This window comes from Petromyzon marinus, unplaced genomic scaffold (genome assembly GCF_048934315.1).
Source record: "Petromyzon marinus isolate PM22_M1 ecotype Great Lakes invasive population unplaced genomic scaffold, UKy_Petmar_22M1.pri1.0 PM_G_Scaffold_101, whole genome shotgun sequence".
Taxonomy (NCBI): Eukaryota; Metazoa; Chordata; class Hyperoartia; order Petromyzontiformes; family Petromyzontidae; genus Petromyzon; species Petromyzon marinus.
In genome coordinates, this window is record NW_027422653.1 from 243,164 (window position 1) to 267,453 (window position 24,290).

General features: G+C 47.5%; 1 protein-coding gene across 1 annotated transcript; it reads left to right on the forward strand.

The window, feature by feature from the left end:
- Positions 1–1,002: 1,002 nt before the first annotated feature.
- LOC142908807 (uncharacterized) lies at positions 1,003–23,531 on the forward strand. Its single transcript, XM_076059422.1, has 8 exons — positions 1,003–1,073; positions 9,016–9,145; positions 11,454–11,638; positions 12,610–12,811; positions 14,696–14,874; positions 19,376–19,451; positions 21,071–21,135; positions 21,771–23,531. The coding sequence occupies exons 2-6, from the start codon at positions 9,094–9,096 to the stop codon at positions 19,421–19,423; spliced, it is 666 nt and encodes a 221-aa protein (XP_075915537.1). The 5' UTR covers positions 1,003–1,073; positions 9,016–9,093; the 3' UTR covers positions 19,424–19,451; positions 21,071–21,135; positions 21,771–23,531.
- Positions 23,532–24,290: the final 759 nt, after the last annotated feature.

Below are 24,290 nucleotides of genomic sequence, written 5' to 3' on the forward strand. Positions count from 1 at the left end.
GCACACGGCATTGACAACCTTGATGCTTCCGGTTGCTTGCGATGAAGTGACCGGTTGGCTCAGCCTGTCAAGAGCACCGAGCTGTACCGCTGAGACCATGGGTTTGAAATTCAGGCAACTTGCTTGTGATTTTAAACCAGGTTTCTCAAGCGTATTGCATTTGGCTAAATTCCAGCTGAGAATGAAAATATCAGTTTCACTCTCGTACGTGAAACATTTTTCTTGGTGGCAGGGCGTGTGGGGAGGTGCTGCTCATGACTGTTTGGGGGGGGGGGGGGGTGGTGGTGACACGTGGCCCCCCAATGATCCGATCAAAATCCCTCATTTCGATCGGATCATTGGGGTTTACAGTGAGGGAAAAAAAGTATTTGATCCCCTGCTGATTTTGTACGTTTGCCCACTGACAAAGAAATATAATTTTAAGAAATATAATTTTAAGAAATATAATTTTAATGGTAGGTTTATTTGAACAGTGAGAGATAGAATAACAACAACAAAATCCAGAAAAATGCATGTCAAAAATGCTATAAATTGATTTGCATTTTAATGAGGGAAATAAGTATTTGACTCCCTCTCAATCAGAAAGATTTCTGGCTCCCAGGTGTCTTTTATACAGGTAACGAGCTGAGATTAGGAGCACACTCTTAGAGGGAGTGCTCCTAATCTCAGCTCGTTACCTGTATAAAAGACACCTGTCCACAGAAGCAATCAATCAATCAGATCCCAAACTCTCCACCAGTCAACGCCCTACCTGGTTGATTGACGTTGAGAGACCACGCCCACACACGTGATCGTCCAACGTGGTCGATTCCCACGTCTACACAGTAGGAATCGATTAATGAAGGTTCATTTTAGACCACTGTTGATTCCCATGTTATCCCAATGCAAATCGATTTTATTAGCCTAAGCCACAAATAAATCGGTTCCCATGTTGTCCCAATTGAAATCGACTCATACATCCGTAATTCTATTATAATCGATTCCTAATGTTATCCCATTAGGAATCGGCGCGAGAATAGTTAATCGAAATTTGAATCGATTTTCTCTGCAGGTGACTTGGCGCAGCAGCCACGGTAAGCCGAGCCGATCGATACATCATCGGGTGCCAGGTTGTGGTGGACGTGGGGAGCGGTGGTGCAGTGGTTAGCGCACTGTGTGTGTGTGGGGAGCGGCGGTGCAGTGGTTAGCGCACTGTGTGAGTGTGTGTTGAGTTTATGTGTGCGTTGGGGTGGTAGCTGTGAACACAGTGGGTACTGTGTGGTTAGTAGTGACAAGTACATTATTATACAGCAGTGCCTTAAACTTGTTATTAGATTCAAGTATAACGTTGCAATGACTATTGTTTGCTAAACATAACTTAACATTTTTAATGACTGAGTTGAGTTTATGCGTGCATTGGGGTGGTAGCTGTGAACACAGTGGGGACTGTCTGTGTACTCAGTAGTGAGTAGTACATTATTATACAGCAGTGCATCTCATACACACACACACATCTCATACACACACACACGCATCTCATACACACACGCATCTCATACACACACACACATCTCATACACACACACATCTCATACACACCCACGCATCTCATACACACACATGCATCTCATACACACACACGCATCTCATATACACATGCATCTCATATACACACACATCTCATACACACACACACATCTCATACACACACACATCTCATACACACACACTCGCATGCATCTCATACACACAAAGACAAAGACCCCCGTATAGCCTTAACAGACTCGGGGCAATCGCTGGGAGCCAACACCTATGAAGGCCGGCCCAGCACACGATGGGGTGGGTGGCCAAACACCACGCCCGGCCGCATTTGTCTCCCAAGTGGCGATGTTCACACCCTGCACCAAGTACTCATTTAAGGCTGAGTTGACTTCAAAGACGGAAACAGGAATACTTCTTCACAATTATGGCAAATCGCCTGATGAAGCTGGTTGTAATAATCAGTGAAACGTCATACTCTAATGGTAAATGTTCTGGGTTTACTATCCAATACACAACCAGTGTGCTGAAGCAGTAACTAATTGGCACGTTTTGTTTACGTGACAAACCTTACTAATTGGCTGTGTCAGGTGGTGGCGGGTTTAACGACACATTTATATTTACGCAATCTAACCCAAAAAAAGGTCCCTTTATTATGGATGATATTGGTCGCAAAAGCCTACTAGGTTTTAAACTGAGTCGACCCAGGGGAAGCCCAGGACTGGTTCAGATCATCGTCGCTGGTGTTGGCCGTGAGTGGGAATCACTCAGGTCGCCAGGTTCGTAGTGCAGCACGATCACCGCTGCACTACCGCTTCCCATACACACACACACACACATGCATCTCATACACACAACAAAGACAAATATTTCGATTTAAAGCTTTCGTGACTGCAATGATTCATCTTCTTTGGTTCTTTCGGTAAAGTCACGTAGAATAAGAATAAAATAATAAATTGATAAAATAAAATAACACAATAATATTCTCACGACGTTTCGGCCACAACACAAGCGGCCTTCATCAGGTGAAGGGACGAGACTGTCTGGTAGGACAGCGCTGGAGTGAAAGAGCCACGTTCAGATCACGGCCTTTAAGCCTCAACTTTAGCACCACGGATAGCTACGGGCCCCGTTCAGACGGACGAGTTCGTCCATGGTCGGAACAGAGGAGGGGGAGAGAGACAGCTGCGAGGCCCTAGTATACTCCATGTTGTAAAACCATACCATTAACCGTGGTGTGAGAGGTATTAAGAGGCAATGCTGGCGAAAGAGCTGCGGTCTGAAGGTCATCGTAAAAATACAATTAATTAAGAACAGAAATGATTTAAAACATCTTTCCAGTGGTTACTAAGCCAGAATCCATCTTCTCGGTTGAAATTGTCTCTGTGCTTGTATATGTGAATGGCCTCATGAACGAATCTCTCATGGTAGCCGGTTGGTTTGCAAAGAACCTCCGTCTTGGAGAAGTCAATGTCATGTGAGCCCACTGAATTATAACAGTGATCTGCCACGGCAGAGGAGTTCGTCCTACCGTGTTTCAAGTCTGCTTTATGTTCGCGGATGCGGTCCGAGATATGTCTTTTGGTTTCTCCAATGTAGCTACTACCACAGAGGCACTTTAGTTTGTAAACGCCCGGGTACTGTATGTCTGGAACAGCATCTTTTACAGATGGAACTAAATCACGGATTTTATGTACTGTGTTGAATCGGACCTGGATCTTGTGTTTATTCAGGATTTTGGAGATCTTTTTTAGTGACCCCTGCAATGTAGGGTAAGGTGATGGTTTTGAGTGGCTCCACAAGAGGATCCTTCTTCATGACTGGAGTGATGGCTTTGCGGATTGTGTAGCCGGAGTAGCCATTAGCCCTGAGAGCCTGGTGTACGTGCTTGAGTTCACTGATAATGTGTTCCTGGTCGGAAATGCATTGGGCTCTATGGCATAGAGTCTTGATGAGGGAGTTCTTCTGGGATGGATGGTGGTGGGAATCCGGTTTCAAGTAAGCATCTGTATGGGTAGCTTTCCTGTAGACAGAGTGGCTCATTGAACCATCATGTCTCCTTTTAATTAAGACATCCAAAAAGGGTAGTTTGCCATCTTTTTCGACCTCCATGGTAAATCTGATGGCTGGGTGTATGGAATTGATGTGGTCGCAGAATTGGTCTAGAGCAGGCTGGCCATGTGGCCAGATGACAAAGGTGTCATCAACGTACCTCTTCCATAAGGTCGGGCGTAGAGTGGCAGTCTGGATGGCGTCAGTTTCAAATTTTTCCATGAATACGTTGGCTACAACCGGAGATAGGGGGGAGCCCATTGGGGTGCCCTCAGTTTGTTTGTAGAAAGTTCCATTCCAGGTGAAGTATGTGTTGGTTAAGCAATGTCTCACCAGGGGGGGTACATCAGTATGCAGTCCTTGATGAACCAGGTCTTCAATGATAGCGATGGTGTCAGGTACCGGGACTTTGGTGAACAAGGACACCACATCAAAACTGACAAGCAGGTCGTTTGGGGACAGGGAAATGCCTTTGATTGTCGATACCAGGTGAGTAGAATTTAGTACCGCAGAGGTGGTTTTTCCAGTGAAAGGTCGCAGTATATCAGCAATAAAACGTGCCAGTTTGTAGGTGGGGGAGTTGATAGTAGAGACGATGGGACGAAGGGGTGTATCTTCTTTGTGTATCTTTGGAAGGCCATATAATCTTGGTGGTCTGGCAGCAGAGGGTTTCAACGAGAACTGTTTGATCTCATCAATTAATGCTGTTGAATCAGAGATGATTTTGTTCGTTTTGGTGACCAGGCTGTTGGTGGGATCTCTTTTTATTTTTGTATAGCTGCCATCGTCGAGTAGTTCTTGAATTTTGTTATATTCTGTTTTGTCCATGATGACAGTGGCATTGCCTTTGTCGGCTGAGACAATATCATCCCTCTTTTTTAATTGAGATAATTCAAAACGTTCGTCTTTGCTGATGTTGCTGGGTGGCAACTTAGCGTTTTTGAGGGTTGCAGCGATTTCAGATCTTGCTATGTCTGCAGAGATGTGACTCAAGCCCTTGAGTGCAACGTCGACATGGGCAATGATATCATTAACCGGTAAGTGTCTCGGTGTGACAGCAAAGTTTAGACCTTTAGCTAAAACGGATTTCAGACCATCAGAAATGGAACTGTTACTGCGATTAATTACGACTTTGTTGACGTCTATCTTTTCGGTGTGTGGATCCGATTTTTTGCTGGAGAGGTGATTGAATTTGGAAATCAAATTGTCCCTACATTTGTTCGACATAGTGGCAGCCGAAGAGGTAGTCATATTGTCTACATGTTCTCAATCCGATGTAGACATTGTTGCTGTCAATTTTAAGTGTGATTTGTAGAGTGTCTTGTCTAACTGATCGAGTTCGGTGCGTGTAAGTCTGATTTTTTCCGAGATAAAAGCGAAGCTAGTTCTAGCTAGAATTCGTTTTGCATTGAGAGAAGTTGCAACAGCAGAGGTTAGTGTAAATGCGGTTGGTATTACCTTAGAGTCGCGGCATCTCTTCAGAAAGGTGAGAGACTCGATTAGTTGAGCCTTCTTATCCCGGAGTCTTTTGAATGATCTTAAGGATGTGTGGAATCCCTCCCCGTAGAGGCGGTTAAATTTCGATTTAAAGCTTTCGTGACTGCAATGATTCATCTTCTTTGGTTCTTTCGGTAAAGTCACGTAGAATGAGAATAAAATAATGAATTGATAAAATAAAATAACACAATAATAATTTCAGATGGTCTGAAATCCGTTTTAGCTAAAGGTCTAAAGTTTGCTGTCACACCGAGACACTTACCGGTTAATGATATCATTGCCCATGTCGACGTTGCACTCAAGGGCTTGAGTCACATCTCTGCAGCGTAGCAAGATCTGAAATCGCTGCAACCCTCAAAAACGCTAAGTTGCCACCCAGCAACATCAGCAAAGACGAACGTTTTGAATTATCTCAATTAAAAAAGAGGGATGATATTGTCGTCCTCTCAGCCGACAAAGGCAATGCCACTGTCATCATGGACAAAACAGAATATAACAACAAAATTCAAGAACTACTCGACGATGGCAGCTATACAAAAATAAAAAGAGATCCCACCAACAGCCTGGTCACCAAAACGAACAAAATCATCTCTGATTCAACAGCATTAATTGATGAGATCAAACAGTTCTCGTTGAAACCCTCTGCTGCCAGACCACCAAGATTATATGGCCTTCCAAAGATACACAAAGAAGATACACCCCTTCGTCCCATCGTCTCTACTATCAACTCCCCCACCTACAAACTGGCACGTTTTCATGCTGATATACTGCGACCTTTCACTGGAAAAACCACCTCTGCGGTACTAAATTCTACTCACCTGGTATCGACAATCAAAGGCATTTCCCTGTCCCCAAACGACCTGCTTGTCAGTTTTGATGTGGTGTCCTTGTTCACCAAAGTCCCGGTACCTGACACCATCGCTATCATTGAAGACCTGGTTCATCAAGGACTGCATACTGATGTACCCCCCCTGGTGAGACATTGCTTAACCAACACATACTTCACCTGGAATGGAACTTTCTACAAACAAACTGAGGGCACCCCAATGGGCTCCCTCCTATCTCCGGTTGTAGCCAACGTATTCATGGAAAAATTTGAAACTGACGCCATCCAGACTGCCACTCTACGCCCGACCTTATGGAAGAGGTACGTTGATGACACCTTTGTCATCTGGCCACATGGCCAGCCTGCTCTAGACCAATTCCGCGACCACATCAATTCCATACACCCAGCCATCAGATTTACCATGGAGGTCGAAAAAGATGGCAAACTACCCTTTTTGGATGTCTTAATTAAAAGGAGACATGATGGTTCAATGAGCCACTCTGTCTACAGGAAAGCTACCCATACAGATGCTTACTTGAAACCGGATTCCCACCACCATCCATCCCAGAAGAACTCCCTCATCAAGACTCTATGCCATAGAGCCCAATGCATTTCTGACCAGGAACACATTATCAGTGAACTCAAGAACGTACACCAGGCTCTCAGGGCTAATGGCTACTCCGGCTACACAATCCGCAAAGCCATCACTCCAGTCATGAAGAAGGATCCTCTTGTGGAGCCACTCAAAACCATCACCTTACCCTACATTGCAGGGGTCACTAAAAAAGATCTCCAAAATCCTGAATAAACACAAGATCCAGGTCCGATTCAACACAGTACATAAAATCCGTGATTTAGTTCCATCTGTAAAAGATGCTGTTCCAGACATACAGTACCCGGGCGTTTACAAACTAAAGTGCCTCTGTGGTAGTAGCTACATTGGAGAAACCAAAAGACATATCTCGGACCGCATCCGCGAACATAAAGCAGACTTGAAACACGGTAGGACGAACTCCTCTGCCGTGGCAGATCACTGTTATAATTCAGTGGGCTCACATGACATTGACTTCTCCAAGACGGAGGTTCTTTGCAAACCAACCGGCTACCATGAGAGATTCGTTCATGAGGCCATTCACATATACAAGCACAGAGACAATTTCAACCGAGAAGATGGATTCTGGCTTAGTAACCACTGGAAAGATGTTTTAAATCATTTCTGTTCTTAATTAATTGTATTTTTACGATGACCTTCAGACCGCAGCTCTTTCGCCAGCATTGCCTCTTAATACCTCTCACACCACGGTTAATGGTATGGTTTTACAACATGGAGTATACTAGGGCCTCGCAGCTGTCTCTCTCCCCCTCCTCTGTTCCGACCATGGACGAACTCGTCCGTCTGAACGGGGCCCGTAGCTATCCGTGGTGCTAAAGTTGAGGGTAAGAATCCACCCATTTTTTCGCCATATAGCATTGTGATATATAACGACTTATTGTTGGTAGCTTAGCTGATTGGAGAATATAGAGTTTATTGATAACATTAAGGTAATTTTTATTTTAGTTGTTTATTGGTTCACTATATAGTACTGTGAATAGCTCAGATGTGTAGGCCTTGACTTCAACATAGTCATTTCTGTGACCAGTCACTAGCTAATCACTCAGTTGTTTCAATGCTAAATTCGCCTAGTTATTTCAATGCTAAATTCTCCTGTTTGATTTGTACTAAGTGCCTCGGTGAATGTGTATGGTCTGACTTTAACGTAGCTATTTCTGTGAGCAGTTACAAGCTAATCACTCAGCTATTTCAATGCTAAATTCTATGCTAATTCCATTGTCAAGGGGTGCCTCTGCGGATGTGTATGCTTTAACTTAGCTATTTCAATGCTAAATTCTATGCTAATTCCATTGTCAAGGGGTGCCTCTGCGGATGTGTATGCTTTAACTTTTAACATAACTATTTCTGTGACCAGTCACAAGCTAATCATTCAGCCATTTCAATGCTAAATTTTATGCTAATTCCTTTGTCAAGGCGCTTTGTTCCTCTCACACAGCTTAAAGGCCGTGATCTGAACGTGGCTCTTTCACTCCAGCGCTGTCCTACCAGACAGTCTCGTCCCTTCACCTGATGAAGGCCGCTTGTGTTGTGGCCGAAACGTCGTGAGAATATTATTGTGTTATTTTATTTTATTTTATCAATTTGTTATTTTATTCTCATTCTACGTGACTTTACCGAAAGAACCAAAGAAGACAATGTTTCTACTTGCTCTGATGTCCGTGATCTTTGTGTTTGATATAAATTTCACCCCCTTTTGCAACGTTAGCTGATTCGATGGCTTCGTTATGTTTTCTTCACCATCGTCTAAATTGTTGCTCTCGGCATATACGCGATGCCACCGCAAGATCAGTGACGCGCACGCCGCTGTCATACTTTTTTCTACGATCTCTTATTTCACGTCGACAGTGATCCTCGCCATTTTCTTCGCAGCTTGGCTTTCCTCACTAACCTTGAATGAATTGACAAAAAAAATTAACGTTAAAATGACAAAAAACACCACGTGGAAATTCACGGAGAGTTGTAGCAAAAGGGTTGCGCACTGAACGAGATCTACTGGACAGGCAGACTGAGGAGCGGCGCTTTGTTTAAGTCGTGAACGGGCTCTACTCTACGCGGTGACTCATCCCGACCCATACAAGTTGCAGCAAGCGCGTCGTACCCCAAGCAAGACGTATCCCAAGACATTTTTTCTCTCGTCAAATACACGACGTGGACCAAATTCAACGTATTCCAAAGCGGTCGTCCACTGTAAATGCGTTTTGGTGAGGAGAGTGCGATGTTGCTGTGATGTAACAGTCGATAACGCTGGTGTTGTTGACGAGGTACAAGAACCAATGGTCGCCGCCTCAGAGCTGAATGTGAACGTCCATTTCAATGCTATAAAATACTGTGAATTATTAAGGTCTAAAATATGAAGCGCGGTGGAAGGATGGTGTCTGATCGACTTATTGCAGGTTAGAGATGTTAACTTATTTGTATTGTATAATGTCATTGTAGTGGTGTGTGCATTGTCTTAATCAATAATCTAATGGTGTGAAATGCATTGTGTTTTAATACGCAACATACATAGGGTTCACGGCGGGAGGAGAAGGGGACGGTGGTGGTGTACCAGCTACACCAGCGGCAGCAAGAACGCGCCGGCCACGCCATGTTGCCGCGGTGTCTAGCGGTGCTCCTTCTGGCCTCCGTCGCGGTCCGAGGTAACAACCACCGTGAACACCGACCAGTCCAGTTCGCTTATTGGTTAGAGCCCTGTGAGCCATGCGGCTCTTGAATCGGGTTGCAACCGCAACGAAACAATAACACGAACAAGAAACCGCAGCGGCAGCATCCAGCAAGCGTCACCGTGACGGTAATCGTCATTGACGCCGTTGTTCGGCATCGTCTTGTCTAGCGTCGTCATCGTCATCGTCATCCGTAGACGCGTCAGCACCGCCATCGTATAATCCGTAGTTGTGGCAGCAGGTTTCCGACATCGCTGTTATCAGCAGAGTTCATCATTTGGAGAGGCTAATAGGGTGGCTGGAATCGCCAGTGTTCTGTGCATTGAACAAATAAACAGCCCAGGGCCTGCGCTTGAGCAATGGCGAGCTACAGGAGAATGCCACACGTATCGGAGCATTCATAGCTCGGGGTGAGCAGCTCTATCATGGGATACCTTTTCACCAGTATCAAAGTATTAAATATAAGAATAGATTTGACCCTTTTGACCAAGAAAACAGATGTTATTATATTTTGATTTAAAGCTTTCGGGACTGCAGGGATTCATATTCTTGGTTCTTTCGGTAAAGTCACCATGTAGAAGGGAAACAATAAAATAATAACAATATAAAACAATAAAATTCCCTTCTATGTGACTTTACCGAAATGACCAAGAAAACATGTTATTATGTTCAAATACCAAATAGATAACTTTGTCAAGGAATCAATTACTGCATCAGCTACACGTACTTGTGGTGAACATGCAAACAGACATGGTCTGATAAAAAAATATATATATAGTGCATTGTACTCTTTGGTTTTTTCGGTAAAGTCACGTAGGTAAAAAAAAAATCTAGAATCTAAATGATAACAGCTGAATTAAACAACTAAATTAAATGATTTAATTTAGTTGTTTTCATTTCTTTTATTGATTTTTTTTTACCCACGTGACTTTCCCGAAAAAACCAAAGAGTATGAATCCTTGCAGTCACGAAATCTTCAAATCTAGAAATAGCGCATTGTCTTTGTACTGTTGTTGGCGTTCCCTGGTCTGACAATGGTGAGGCTAGGCCATTAAGAACAAGGCTGTCTCTGGTGTAGACCAATCGGTTTCTCAAAGACAATGCATATAACATTATAGTCATGTTACTTTTTTTATTTAAAGCTTTCGTGACTGCAGGGATTCATATTCTTGCTTCTTTCGGTAAAGTCACCACGTAGAAGGGAAACAATAAAATAATAATATATATATAAAACAATAAAATTATCACGATGTTTAGACTGCAACACAAGCAATCATCATCAGGTGTGAAAAACCACGGCAAACAATGTATTTATTATTTTATTGTTTCCCTTCTACTTGACTTTACCGAAAGAACCAAGAATATAGTTACATTATTATTATTAAAGCACTGCATATATTATCAGAGGTTGTTTGCATGGTCACCACACGTACCGTATGTGTGGTCATTTTCAGACTTGGTTCCCTGCAAAAGGTGTCTATTTGGTGTTGGAACATCTTAACACAACTCCTCTTTGATTAGTTTAACACGTAGGCTTTCGCGACCAATATTATTCATAATAAAGGTTTTTGGGTTAGATCGCGTTATTTATAAATGTGTCGTAACCCTCCACCACCCGACACGGCCAATCAGCAAAAAAAAGTGTCACGTTGACAAAAGACAAATAATTCACTACTTTAGCCCACCGGTGTGTTAAAGAGTGAATCCACATTTACAGTTTGAGTACGACGTTTCGCTGGTAAATACATCCAGCATCATCGGGCAATTTGCCAGAATGGTAAAGCCCTCGCTTGCTCCCGGTCTTAAATAGAGCAGCAGGGTGACGTCATCATTTAACTCATATCAGGTGCAGTGATGAGAGGCAGGGGGGGAATTGTAATTATATAATCGATTGGTAATCAGCCATTGGTTATGATTAGTAATGAGTTGTAGATTAGTAATTAGTTGTAATGTGTGTTAGTGATTATATGCTACGTTAGTAATCCGTTAATTAGCATGTGTTTCCCCTATAAGGAATTGTAATATGTATTATTTAATAATACTCAAACTGTAAATGTTGTGGATTCACTCTTCAACACCACCGGTGTGGGGCTAAAATAGTGAACTATTTGTCTTTTGTCAACGTGACACTTTTTTTTTGCTGATTGGCCGTGTCGGGTGGTGGAGGGTTACGACACATTTATAAATAACGCGATCTAACCCAAAAACAACCTTTATTGTGAATAATATTGGTCGCGAAAGCCTACTACGTGTTAAACTCTCTTTCTCCTCTCTTCCCGTGCAGATGTAACGTTCGCAGCAAAGCTCCGGCTCTCCCTGCCGGAGAGGCTGGACGTGACGGAGGGGGTGAGCTTGACCATCAACTGCTCTTTCTCACCGCCGCCGACCGACCCGAATCACGTCATCGTCAAGTGGTCCGTGTTGCCCGCGTTCTACTCGAAGAACACGCCCATTGGCGACGTCATCCAGGTGATGGGCGGACCTCATCCCGGCTCTAACTTTGAATGACCTGACTCCCCCGTCCGTGTCGCCGCTGGCATTGACACGCCGCGGTTTTTGTTTAACCGGCGGCGCGTTATTTGCGCGTGTTTGTTTTGCTCCAGAGGAGTGACGGTGTCACTCAACGACCCAGCTAACGTCTCGTCGAGTGCCACTTTTTTGTTGTTTTAAATAAGGATCTCGTTTTAAGAAGTTTGCCTAATTTCGTAATTGAACGGCTTCCTATTGAATGAAACTGGCACACCCAAGGGATAAAGCCCCACGTGCACAAGGAAAGAGCGTGCGATGTTCCAAACAAATAAAGTGGACTCTTTGATTATCCGCACTTACAGATCGGGAAGACGGCCATGGATAATTCAAAGTCACGGATAATCCACAACTTTAACCAGTTTCTGTGGATCTCTATGCCAGAAACCACTAATATAAGTTATACATTACTAGACTTAAGGCTTTCGTGACTTCACGAGTTCATATTCTTTGGGTCTTTCGCTAAAATTTCGATTTCAAGTTTTCGTGACTTATTTCCCTTCTTTCGGCAAAGTCACGTAGATAGGTTCATTTTATTTGAACCTATCTGCGTGACTTTTACCGGAAGACCCAAAGAATATTTACATGTCACTGACGAGACGCGCATGCCGAATGATAACACTTTACTGCCCCTGCCCAGCAGAAGGCTCCGCCCACTTAAGCGGATGACGGCGGGGCCACAGCCAATCGGGCATCAATCAAATCGCGGCCGAATTCGTACGCTGCAGGAATCAAACAAAATAAAAAAAAGTCGTGCATCGCGAAACTTCGCCGCCTCCTCCGCACCGGAGTCTGGGAACGCTGCGCGAGTCGCCGGGAGCCGCTGTGGGACGCTCGGGAGAGACGGGCCGGAGACGGGCGGGCGGGCGGGCGGCAACACCGGATCGCGGCCTTTCCTTTTTTCTCGTCCGCAGATCTACAACTCGGGCGTCGACGTCGTCGGCGTCGGGGTGGCCGCGCACGTGGGCGACGTGGCGAAGGGCGACTGCTCCGTGAGGCTCCGGCGCGTCTCCGCGGGCCTCGGCCCCGTGATTGGGTGCATGGTGGTCTGCGGGCGGTGCAACGCGGAGGACGTTGCGGTGGCACGGGAGGCGACGCTGAACGTGACGGTCGCAGGTGAACGGAGCGAGCGGCGTTTGGGGGGGACCGTCCGATCACAAAAGGCCACTTGGCAAAAGATGGGTGGGTGGGTGTGGGTTGGTTTTATTCTAGATTTGAAGGGGACTCCAAAAACCTCAACGGTAACTCCACCCAACCCCGGTCAATTAAAATCCAAAGGGGCATCCTCTTAAAATAATCCGTCCCCAATAAACAAGGCACCGCCAGTGAACTTGAAACCAACGCCGGGACCATCCTTTCTACATCACCAATCCATATCGACGCATCAATCTGGCTCACAATGCCTAAACTCCCGCCATTAGACACTTTTTTTTCCAAATGTCTTTTGCTGTGGTTTTCACACCTGATGATGATCGCTCGCGTTGCGGTCGAAACGTCGTGATTTTTTGCTATTTTATTTTTACCTACGTGACTTTACCGAATAGAACCAAAGAGTGTGGGTTGGTTTTATATATCTACGGGAACATTTTTGGCGGTCTCACGATGATGACGAAAAGAAGAGGCTGCTTTTTTTACCCCTTTCCGTTCGTCACGTCCTGAAGATGTTGCAGACGCCACTGCCGCCGTCTGTTGAGCTTGGGACTCTCGGTCCAAATTAGGCGACCGGACACACGGGTACCCGGTTTGTTCGTATTTCTGAAAGTTCCTAGTAGGACATTCGTAAGTAGGGAGTCCCTGTGATCAATTATTATAATAATATAAATTATCTTCTTTGGTTCTTTTGGTAAAGTCACGCAGATTGAGAATAAAATAATAAATTGATAAAATAAAATAACACAATAATATTTTATTTTCATTCTACGTGGTGACTTTACCGAAAGAACCAAAGAAGATGAATCCTTGCAGTCACGAAAGCTTTAAATCGAAATATAAATTATATTTGTAAATTCTGATATCGCGTTTAGCATCTATATACGCTAGCATAATGACTCCCCCCACCGCCCCCCTTTAACGAGGATTCCTTTAGCGCTCACTTTTCCCAGGGGGCCGCACCTCGAGCACTGAGGGAGGCCTGCCTGCAGTGTACCGGTGGCGTGCGCGCGAGGGGAGAATTCTCGTGTAGCACGATTCACGCGGGCCCGAGGGATGAAGCCGGTGTCATCCCGTGCGACGGCCCGAGCGGGGAGCAGCTGCGTTGGCGGTTAGCGCTACGCTGCTGCTGCTACGAATCTGGCGGCCCGAGTTCGATTCCCGTTCGCGGCCAACGCCGGTGACGGTGATTTGATCCGGCGTCGGCCTGAAACGAGTTCCCAGTGCGGTTTGCAAACATCGCCGCTGGGGAGACAAAGGCGAGCCGGGCAGGCGTGGTGCTGGACACCCACCCGCCTGGTTGTAGTGTGCCAGCTTTCATAGCCGCTGCTCGCTAGCGGCACTTGACCTAACCGTCTGTCGAGGCTGTACAGGGGGATTTTTGCCTTTGATACTCTTGAGCGTCCTGCGTGATAACGTCGCACGTCTGGTGCGCATCGGTCGACCCCACGGCGCCTGCTGCTGGGTCTGTCCCCGTGACCTACCGCCAGTCTTCAAGTGCGCCGAGCCTGGCGACAAGCGCCGTGTTGTTGTTGTTGTCGACGCCCTTAGAAGAGAGCGTGCGGGGTTAGAGTGATAACGGTGAAGATGCCCCCCCCCTCCCCCCGGTGAGCCGTGTCCAGGCAGTGCCACGTTTTAGCGATTGATCCTCCTGCCTGCCTTGCCGCAGGCGAAGTTTCAAGTTTTTTTTTTCATTTCATTTTATCGGGCGCGGCCCTGCGAGCCGCGCGGCTCTCAGGTCGGGTGCAGCAACAACAGCGAACGAACAAAACGCGAAGCCGCGTTGAGCCGGTGGCGCCGCGTGCCGGTCTCACCGAGCCCTTCTCCGTCGCCGCCCCGGTTCTCTGTCAGCCCCGCGGCGGCGCGGTGGCGACGCCGCCTCCGACCCCACAGCGACCGCGCCGCTCCCCTCGCCCACGAAGGGGACGTGGCTGGTGGCGGCGGTGGTGGAGGCGGTGGCGGTGGCGACGTTGACAGCGCTGGGCTTGGTGGCCGGGGCTGCTGCCGTCTTCGCCGCGTTCGTCTGCAAGGTGCGCTGAAGCCCGCCACCTGTTCTGTATTTTGAATTTGTGGTGTCTCTCATCATCACGGTGGCTATGAGATGTTAACTACCTCGCCCGGTATGCAGGAGGTCATGGGTCTGACCCTGATGTCTGCTGTACATTTGAAGTCTGCGTCTCTCTCTGTCTTTCTAAACACGAGATTTTGATCCTGTCCATAGTAGAGTTTGTTTGGGTGTGATCGTATAAATATAAATGCTCTGTCGTTAAACCCGCCATCACCTGACACAGCCAATTAGTAAGGTTTGTGTCACATAAACAAAACGTGCTAAGTAGTTACTCGTTTATCGTGTAGTCTATAGTGTACTGTACAGTGTAGTGTATAGTGTAGTGTACAGTGTAGTATGCAGTGTAGTCTATAGTGTAGTATACAGTGTAGTGTATAGTGTAGTCTATAGTGTAGTATACGAGTTCATCACATACCGTTTGTGTGTTGGAGCGTGAACCCACTACAACATTTACAATTATAGTGTAGTTTATAGTGTAGTGTATAGTGTAGTGTATAGTGTAGTATACTTGTTCAACACTAACTCGTTGTGTGTTGGAACGTAAACCCACTGCAACATTTACAATTATAGTGTAGTTTATAGTGTAGCGTAGTATACAGTTTAATGTATAGTGTAGTGTATAAAGTAGTATACTAGTTCAACACTAACTGGTTGTGTGTTGGAGAGTAAATGCACTACAACATTTACAATTATAGTGTACTCTTTGGTTTTTTCGGTAAAGTCACGTATAAATAAGAAATAATGAAATAACATAATAGCGTACGACGTTTCGGTTGCAACACAAGCAGCCATCATCAGGTACAGAAGAGCTAAATTTACGAGAATGGAGACACATAACCTCAGATGTATACACAGACACCCAAGTAGGGGGAACTAACACAGATACAACAGGGGACACAGAGAGAGAAGCATACCAGACAAACAGGGTTTAGCAAAATTTTTGGAAACCATGTAAAGCAACACAGTCGGTCGGTCAAAACACAATTAACGCATAGTCCGGTTGATCACGCTATTTCAAAAGATTGCTAAATTGCAAGTAAAGTATGAAACTCAAAATACAACAACAACCGCCATTCGCCACTAAGTGGCGGTGACGTCACCACGACGCTTGTGCCAGGCTATGTGCACCGTGAGGCCACGTGAAGTGTCGAACGCCCGCTGGCAGGAGGTCACTGGGCAGACCCAGGTGCCACGGGTCGACTGACTGAGATGACTGGCTGATGCACCACCTGTGCCCCCTACTGTGCCAACCTGCTGTGCTTTAGCCACCCGGCGCTCCGCTCGTTGTTCTGAGCGTCGCTCCTCCGCCCTCCGTTGTTGTTGGAGGGCGACTGCCTCCAACTGCCCAGTAGCATCCTTCATGAGCCTCCTCCACAGAGGCCGATCTTGACACCGCTGGTACCAGTCATCGGCAAGTCCACTCAGCTCCACGTCCTCCTGTACCACATCACTCCATCTCTTCTCTAGCCCGTGCCGCGCCCGCTTAGCCCCCTCTTCTTCTTCTTCTGGCACTGCAGCCTCAGCAGGGTCATCCTCACTTTGTGCCACGATGTTTTCCTGGCTGAGGGATTTTCCCTCCCCCAGGACCTCACAGAAATGCTCAGCAAATCTGCGAACCTGTTCCTGGGGGTCGGAGATTGGATCACCGTTTTTTCCCCGAATGATGGTAATAGGTGTGGCGCTTCAGGTTACTTTTTTGATGGAGTTAAATAGAGATTTGTGATCACGGGCCACTGAGGCAGACTCCATCTCCTCAGCAACCCGCGACCACCACCCATCCTTGCAGCGCCTCACGGCTCTCCGAACCTCCGAGCGAAGGCTGCGGTAAGCCTCCTCATTCTCTGACGTGGGATTCTGTAGCCGATGACAGTGGGCCTGTCGCTTTTTCTCAACCATCCTGAACACCTTCTCTGTCAGCCAGGGTCTCTGGGGAGGTCTGGACCGCGTACCCAAAGCAGCCATTGCAGCTGCATGAGTCACAGTCCTAAACCTCGCCCATTTACCCTCGACATCAGGAGGAGTCGGGGACGATGCCAATCCCAGCCGCAAGCGATGATGAAATTCTCGCTTGCAACTTTCATCAGATAACTGAGACCAGGCCACTTTATGTTGGAATGGGGTCCTGGGTGTACACCCACCACCGGAGTGGAAGAATGGCAGGCGCATCTTACAGATGACTAGTCGATGGTCAGAGGGCAGATCAGCTCCACGGTAGGTCCTGGTGTCAAGGACATGGGCTCGCATTCGCTGGTCCGTCACTATGTAGTCCAGCAGATGTTCTTGCTTGGACCCGGCATGCATCCATGATGTTGTATGGATGCGCCGATGCCCGAACAGCATGTTGGTAATTACAAGCCCATGGGCTGCACAAAAATCTAGCAGCCTCCTACCGTTGTTATTGAGCTGATCTGGCCCATGCCCTCCAATCACTCCAGACCAGGTGCCAGTATCATGACCAACTCGGGCATTGAAGTCACCCAACATGATGACTCTATCCCGAGGGGCCACTTTAGCCAGCACCTGTGACAGGAGGTCATAGAAGGCATCTGACTCATCGGCTTTGCCTGCATCCCTCCACGGATGTTCATCTTCGGTGGGGGCATAAGTAACCACGACCACCATTCCTCGCCTCCGGTTGATGGGAAGGCGAGCCCAAAGTAGCCTGGGGCTTACAGCTTCCCACACCTCACCGCCACGCTCCCACGCCCCCTTCATTCTTTTGTTCAAAAGAAGACCCACACCCTGTTGTTTGGCAGTCTGCTGCCCCGAGTAGAGGACTGTCCACCCCTCATGGTGGCAGGAGCCAGAGCCGGTCCACCGGACCTCCTGAATGCCGCATAGATCCAGGCGGTACCGGTCCAGCTCCCGACAGAGGAGTGGCAGCCTCTCCTCTGCAGTGAGCGTTCGAACATTCCATGTGGCCACCCGTAGTGGCTTTTCGTTGTTTCTGGAGTAGCCCCGAGGGTAGGTATTCAATCTCCTGGCTCCGCCAATTGGGGTTTGGCCAGGAGACGTCATAGACGCCTGGCCCCCCGGGGCCTCCGGCACAAGCTTATTAGTTACATATTTCAGTTTAATTCGTGGTTTCGTGGTAATTAATTGAAGGTGGAGGGGTTACCAGCCCCTCGCACCCGTCCAGAGCCCCCGTTTAGCCCCTGTGGTGGACACATATGCCATGAGGGGAGGAGCCAATCAAAATTGGATCTCCCCCCACAGCACTGTCCACGACAGAGTTGCCCGTCCGGCACCGCGAGGAGGCAGGGGGTTGTTTTGCCGGACTCAAAATACAGACACACACACACAGACAACCAAGTGGAGCGAGCCAGCACAGAGACAAGGACACAGCAAAGCCGCCCCAAACAGGCAGAGAAGGCAAGGCTGAGTGACAATGGGACAAAATCAGCACGAGGCATGCACGGAGCAAAGCAGGGCGCTGCAGCACACAACATTTGTCTGTGTTGCTTTATATGGTTTCCAAAAATTTTGCTAAACCCTGTTTGTCTGGTATGCTTCTCTCTCTGTGTCCCCTGTTGTATCTGTGTCAGTTCCCCCTACTTGGGTGTTTGTATATACATCTGAGGTTATGTGTCTCCCCTGTCTTGTAAATTTAGCTCTTCTGTACCTGATGATGGTTGCTTGTGTTGCAACCGAAACGTCGTACGCTATTATGTTATTTCATTATTTCTTATTTATACGTGACTTTATCGAAAAAAACCAAAGAGTTATCCCTGCAGTTACGAAAGCTTCAAATCAAATTATAGTGTAGTGTAGTATACAGTGTATAGTGTAGTCTATAGTGTACTGTACAGTGTAGTGTATAGCGTAGTCTATAGTGTACTGTACAGTGTAGTGTATGGCGTAGTCTATAGTGTAGTATACTAATTCATTACTAACTGGTTGTGTGTTGGAGAGTAAATCCACTACAACATTTACAATTATAGTGTAGTTTATAGTGTAGTGTAGTATACAGTTTAATGTATAGTGTAGTGTATAATGTAGTATACTAGTTCAACACTAACTGGTTGTGTGTTGGAGAGTAAACCCACTACAACATTTACAATTATAGTGTAGTTTATAGTGTAGTGTAGTATACAGTGTAGTGTATAGTGTAGTCTATAGTTTAGTTTATAGTGTAGTCTATAGTGTAGTATACAGTGTGGTGTATAGTGTAGTCTATAGTGTAGTATATAGTGTAGTGTATCGTGTAGTCTATAGTGTAGTATACTAGTTCAGTACTAACTGGTTGTGTGTTGGAGAGTAAATCCACTACAACGTTTTACAATTCGAGTACCTGGTGACATTTCACCGGTAACTACGACAACAACAACCAGAAACATCAACAGACCTGACGATGCTGCTTGCTGCTGCTGCTGTTGTATTTCGGGAAGCGTCAACGGAGTTCCGTGCGTTGTTGAGTTTATCTTCCCACCCTGCGCGTGATCTTCTCGTTCTCTTTCCTCCAGCGAGGGAGTGACGGAGCGTCCCAATCCTGGTTCCCGAGTGCCTGCTGATGAGTCACGCCGTCTCTGCCGAGTGCAGGTAGCCACCGCCACCACCACCAGCAGCTCCACTATCACCATTCCCAACACCACCACCCCCACCACCACCAGCAGCTCCACCATCACCATTCCCAACACCACCACCAGCAGCTCCACCATCACCATTCCCAACACCACCGCCGCGATAGTTTTGATGTAGTCTCTTTGTTTATCAAAGTTCCTGTGCCTGACACAATTGCAAGCATTGGAGATTTGGTCCAACAAGGGCTGAATGCTGATGTACCGGCCCTGGTGACACACTGCCTCACCAACACTTACTTCACCTGGAATGGAACATTCTGCAAACAAGTTGAAGGTACCCCAATGGGTTCTCCCTTATCTCCAATCCTAGCCAATGTTTTGCATGGACAACTTTGAGACGGATGCCGTCCAGGCATCCACCCTACGTCCATCCTTGCGGTACGTGGATGACAAATTCGTCATCTGGCCACATGGCCGACCAGCTCTGAACAGATTCCTCAACCGCATCAACTCTCCATACACCCAGACATCAAATTCACAATGGAAGTGGAAAAGGATGGCAAGCTACCCTTCTTGGATGTTTTAATCGAAAGGAGACCAGATGGCTCAATGGGACACTCTGTCTACAGGAAAGCCACCCATACGGATGCTTATCTAAAACCTGACTCCCACCACCATCCTTCCCAGAAGAATTCCCTCATCAAAGCTCTACACTATGGAGCTGGATGTATTTCCGACCGTCATCACCGAGCCAGTGAACTTGAACACGTACACCAAGCTCTCAAGATGAATGGATATTCAGACTACACAATCCGTAAAGCTATCACCCCAACCGTTGGGAAATAACCGTCTGAGGACCCAATTCAAAAACATCACCTTGCCATAGCAAGAGGTCACCAAAAATAATTAAAAAACAATGAGCAAACACAAAATGCAGGTTCGAATTAACACAGCACGTAAAATTCGTGATCTGATCGCATCTGTGAAGGATGTGATCCCTGACATGCAATACCCCAGCGTCTACAAACTAAGCTGTCGTTACATTGGGGAAACTAAGCGACGTGTCTCGGACCGTTCTCGTGACCATAAGTCAGATCTGAAACACGGTAGGACCAATACCTCGGCCGTGTGCTGATCATTGTTTTAATGCGGTGGGCTCACACGACATTGATTTCTCTAAGACGAAGGTACTTTGCAACGGCATTGAAGGCAACAACCATCTACAGGCAACGATGACGATGGTAATTGTTGTTGTTGTTCCATTGGAAACCTCATTTGCCAGTAACAAAATATGATAATTGTTTTTTTAGCCTTTTATCTGGCAACAAAACTGACACCTTTTTTACAAGGAGTCATGTTTACATTGACCACAATACCTGCGGTCGGAAAGCAACCAAAAAACAACAACTCTGATAATGTATGCACGAGGCTCTAAAGAAAGCTGTCTCGGGTGTGGACCAATCAATTTCAAGTACAGTGCCACATACATTATCAGAGTTGTTGTTTTGTGTTTGCGTTCCGACCGCAGGTATTGTGGTCAATGTAAACATGACTCCTTGTTAAAAAAGGTGTCAGTTTTGTTGTCAGATAAAAGGGTAAAAAAAAACAATTATCATGTTGTTGTTGTTTTCCCGGCAGGAGAGGGGGAGGAAGTGGAGGTTTGGCCGATGAAGACGATGAGAAAGGGTGGGGAGAGACCGCCGGTGGGTGGGGAGGGACCGCCGGTGGGTGGGGAGAGACCGCCGGTGGGTGGGGAGGGACCGCCGGTGGGTGGGGAGGGACCGCCGGTGGGTGGGGAGGGACTGCCGGTGGGTGGGGAGGGACCGCCGATGGGTGGGGAGGGACCGCCGGTGGGTGGGGAGGGACCGCCGATGGGTGGTGGGGAGGGACCGCCGGTGGATGGTGGGGAGAGACCGCCGGTGGGTGGTGGGGAGAGACCGCCGGTGGGTGGTGGGGAGAGACCGCCGGTGGGTGGTGGGGAGAGACCGCCGGTGGGCGGGGAGAGACCGCCGATGGGTGGTGGGGAGGGACCGCCGGTGGGTGGTGGGGAGAGACCGCCGGTGGGTGGTGGGGAGAGACCGCCGGTGGGTGGTGGGGAGAGACCGCCGGTGGGTGGGGAGGGACCACCGGTGGGTGGGGAGAGACCGCCGGTGGGTGGTGGGGAGAGACCGCCGGTGGGTGGGGAGAGACCGCCGGTGGGTGGTGGGGAGAGACCGGCGGAGGGTGGGGAGGGACTGCCGATGGGTGGTGGGGAGGGACCGCCGGTGGGTGGGGAGGGACCGCCGGCCTTCGGATCTTCATTCCTTGTTCTTTGTGGCGGGGTTCTTTTCCCTTTAAGGTTTTGCAAACGGCGTCAAAGTGCAGACATCCGGAGGGCATCCCGACTCCGCCCAGTGCCACAAGACAACGGAGACAAGTTTGGGAAGCCCCGGTGCATCCGTTACAAAAACCTCGTTCTTTTCTTGAATACCCAACGATGCCCATGCACATCGTATAATTAGATTATTATTATAATGCGTTGTTTACGTTGTTTTACGTTCTAATGATATAAAAATGTTTGGGGGGGGGGGGGGGGTGGGCGGGAACGGCACGGAAACCACCACGAAATCCACGGTGGGGTTTCTGCGGCGCGATCGTGACGGAGTCGCGTGTCGCACGTCGGGAAGGAGGTTGTTGCGTGTACCTCGGGCGGGCGTCCACGAGTGGCTGAGCTCCGTCGGGGACTGGGGGACCACCGAGGACCACGGGTTCCACTCCCGCGGTCCGATCGCGGCTTCAGCCGGCGTTGGTTCTTCGCGGACACGGCTCGCCTTTCGGCGCGAGCGCGCGGCGAGTTGACGGCGAGCCGATGGGCTTAACCTCCATCGCCAACGGCCTCGCAGAATCATTCTCATTATGAGACCTCCTTTGCCAGTAACAAGATATAGGAATAGGTTTTACCCTTTTAACTGGCACAAAAACTGACACCTTTATTCAAGGCATCGTGTTTGCAATAACCACAACACAAGCAGTCAAAATGCAAACAAAAAAGACAACTCTGATAATAATAATATTGGCACTGTCCTTGAATTTGATTGGTCCACACCCGAGACGGCTTTTCTTAGAGCCTAGTCTCCATTGGTGTTGGACCAGAAGACGCCAAAAGGTCCAACACCAGTGGAGACTAAAGGGCTCTAAGAAAAGCTGTCTCGGGTGTGGACCAATCAAATTCAAGGACAGTGCCAATATCATTATCAGAGTTGTCTTTTTTGTTTGTTTGCATTTTGACTGCTTGTGTTGTGGTTATTGCAAACATGATGCCTTGAATAAAGGTGTCAGTTTTTGTGCCAGTGGTGACTTTACCGAAAGAGCTAAGAATATGTAATGGGGGGGTTGCGAGGCCATACTTCACCGTGCCGGTCGGCGCGGGTTGCTGAAGGGGACCGATCCGGACATCGCTTGCCATTTAAGTTAACCGCGGCCGGCAATGAAGGTCGGGTCAGCGGGTTCAGAGGACGGCGCGCTAACCGTTCTTCTGATGATGATGATGATGCGTCGTCGATTTCCCGAGAAAGCCTCGCCCGAGTCTCGGGACGCGCGCTTCAGGAGGGTGCTTGCGTGAGGACGCGTTGCGTTGCTGTGAACCGTTGTTCATTTTAAATTTCGACTTGAAGCTTTCGTGACTGCAAGGATTCATCTTCTTTGGTTCTTTCGGTAAAGTCACCACCACGTAGAATGAGAATAAAATAATAAAATAACACAATAAAATTATCACGACGTTTCGGCCACAACGCAAGCGGCCTTCTTCAGGTGAAAGGAACAAACCTGCCGGGACGACAGAGCTTCAATGTAGCTCTGAACAGAGAAGAGGCTCCGTCGTCCCGACAGGTTTGTTCCTTTCACCTGAAGAAGGCCGCTTGCGTTGTGGCCGAAACGTCGCGAGAATTTCATCGTGTTATTTTATTATTTTATTATCATTCTACGTGGTGGTGACTTTACCGAAAGAACCAGAGAAGGTTGTTCATTTCCCCCGCTGCCGTGTGACCGCTGCCGTGTGACCGTGCGTAGCGTGCTGTACTATGGCGAGTTGAATAAACGTTGGTGATGTTTTTCATACCGACCGTGTGTCTGCAGTAACTCGACGTAGCGTCTCGTTTCAGAGACTGAGCCTCAAGCGAGCGCTGAGCTCCGTCACCGCCTCTTCCCTGTTCACGCTCCTGAATTGAATTTTTTATTTAAAGCTTTCGTGACTGCAGGGATTCATATTCTTGGTTCTTTCGGTAAAGTCACCAGCACGTAGAAGGGAAACAATAAAATAATAAAAATATAAAACAATACAATTAAATCACCACGTTTCGACTGCAACACAAGAAGCAATCATCATCAGGTGTGAAAAACCACGGCAAGAAAATTTGAAAAAAGTGGCGTTTTTTTTTTCAAATGGTTCTTGCTGTGGTTTTCACACCTGATGATGATTGCTTGTGTTGCTGTCGAAACGTCGTGATTTAATTTTTATAATTTTATTGTTTCCCTTCTACGCGGTGACTTTACCGAAAGAACCAAGAATATGAGGTCCTGAATTGGTCTGTGGAAATTCCACATTGCTACTAAAGCACCGTCACCGGTCGCTCCATGAACGACAACCGCTCCCCCTCCCTTCCTCAAACACTCCCCACCCCCACGATGCTCTCGTTGAGACGTAAGAAAGAGCTGCAACGCCAACGTGCCCACGCCTGATTTGTGTTTCCGATTTGCCTTCTAAAGAAACGTCTGGCCGTGTCGTCTCGCACGCCCAGAGAGGGCATCTCGCATTCCCCCTGGGGGTGATGAAGAACGCCCGATGATCTAGAGACACAAACCTGCATCAGGATTTGCGTCG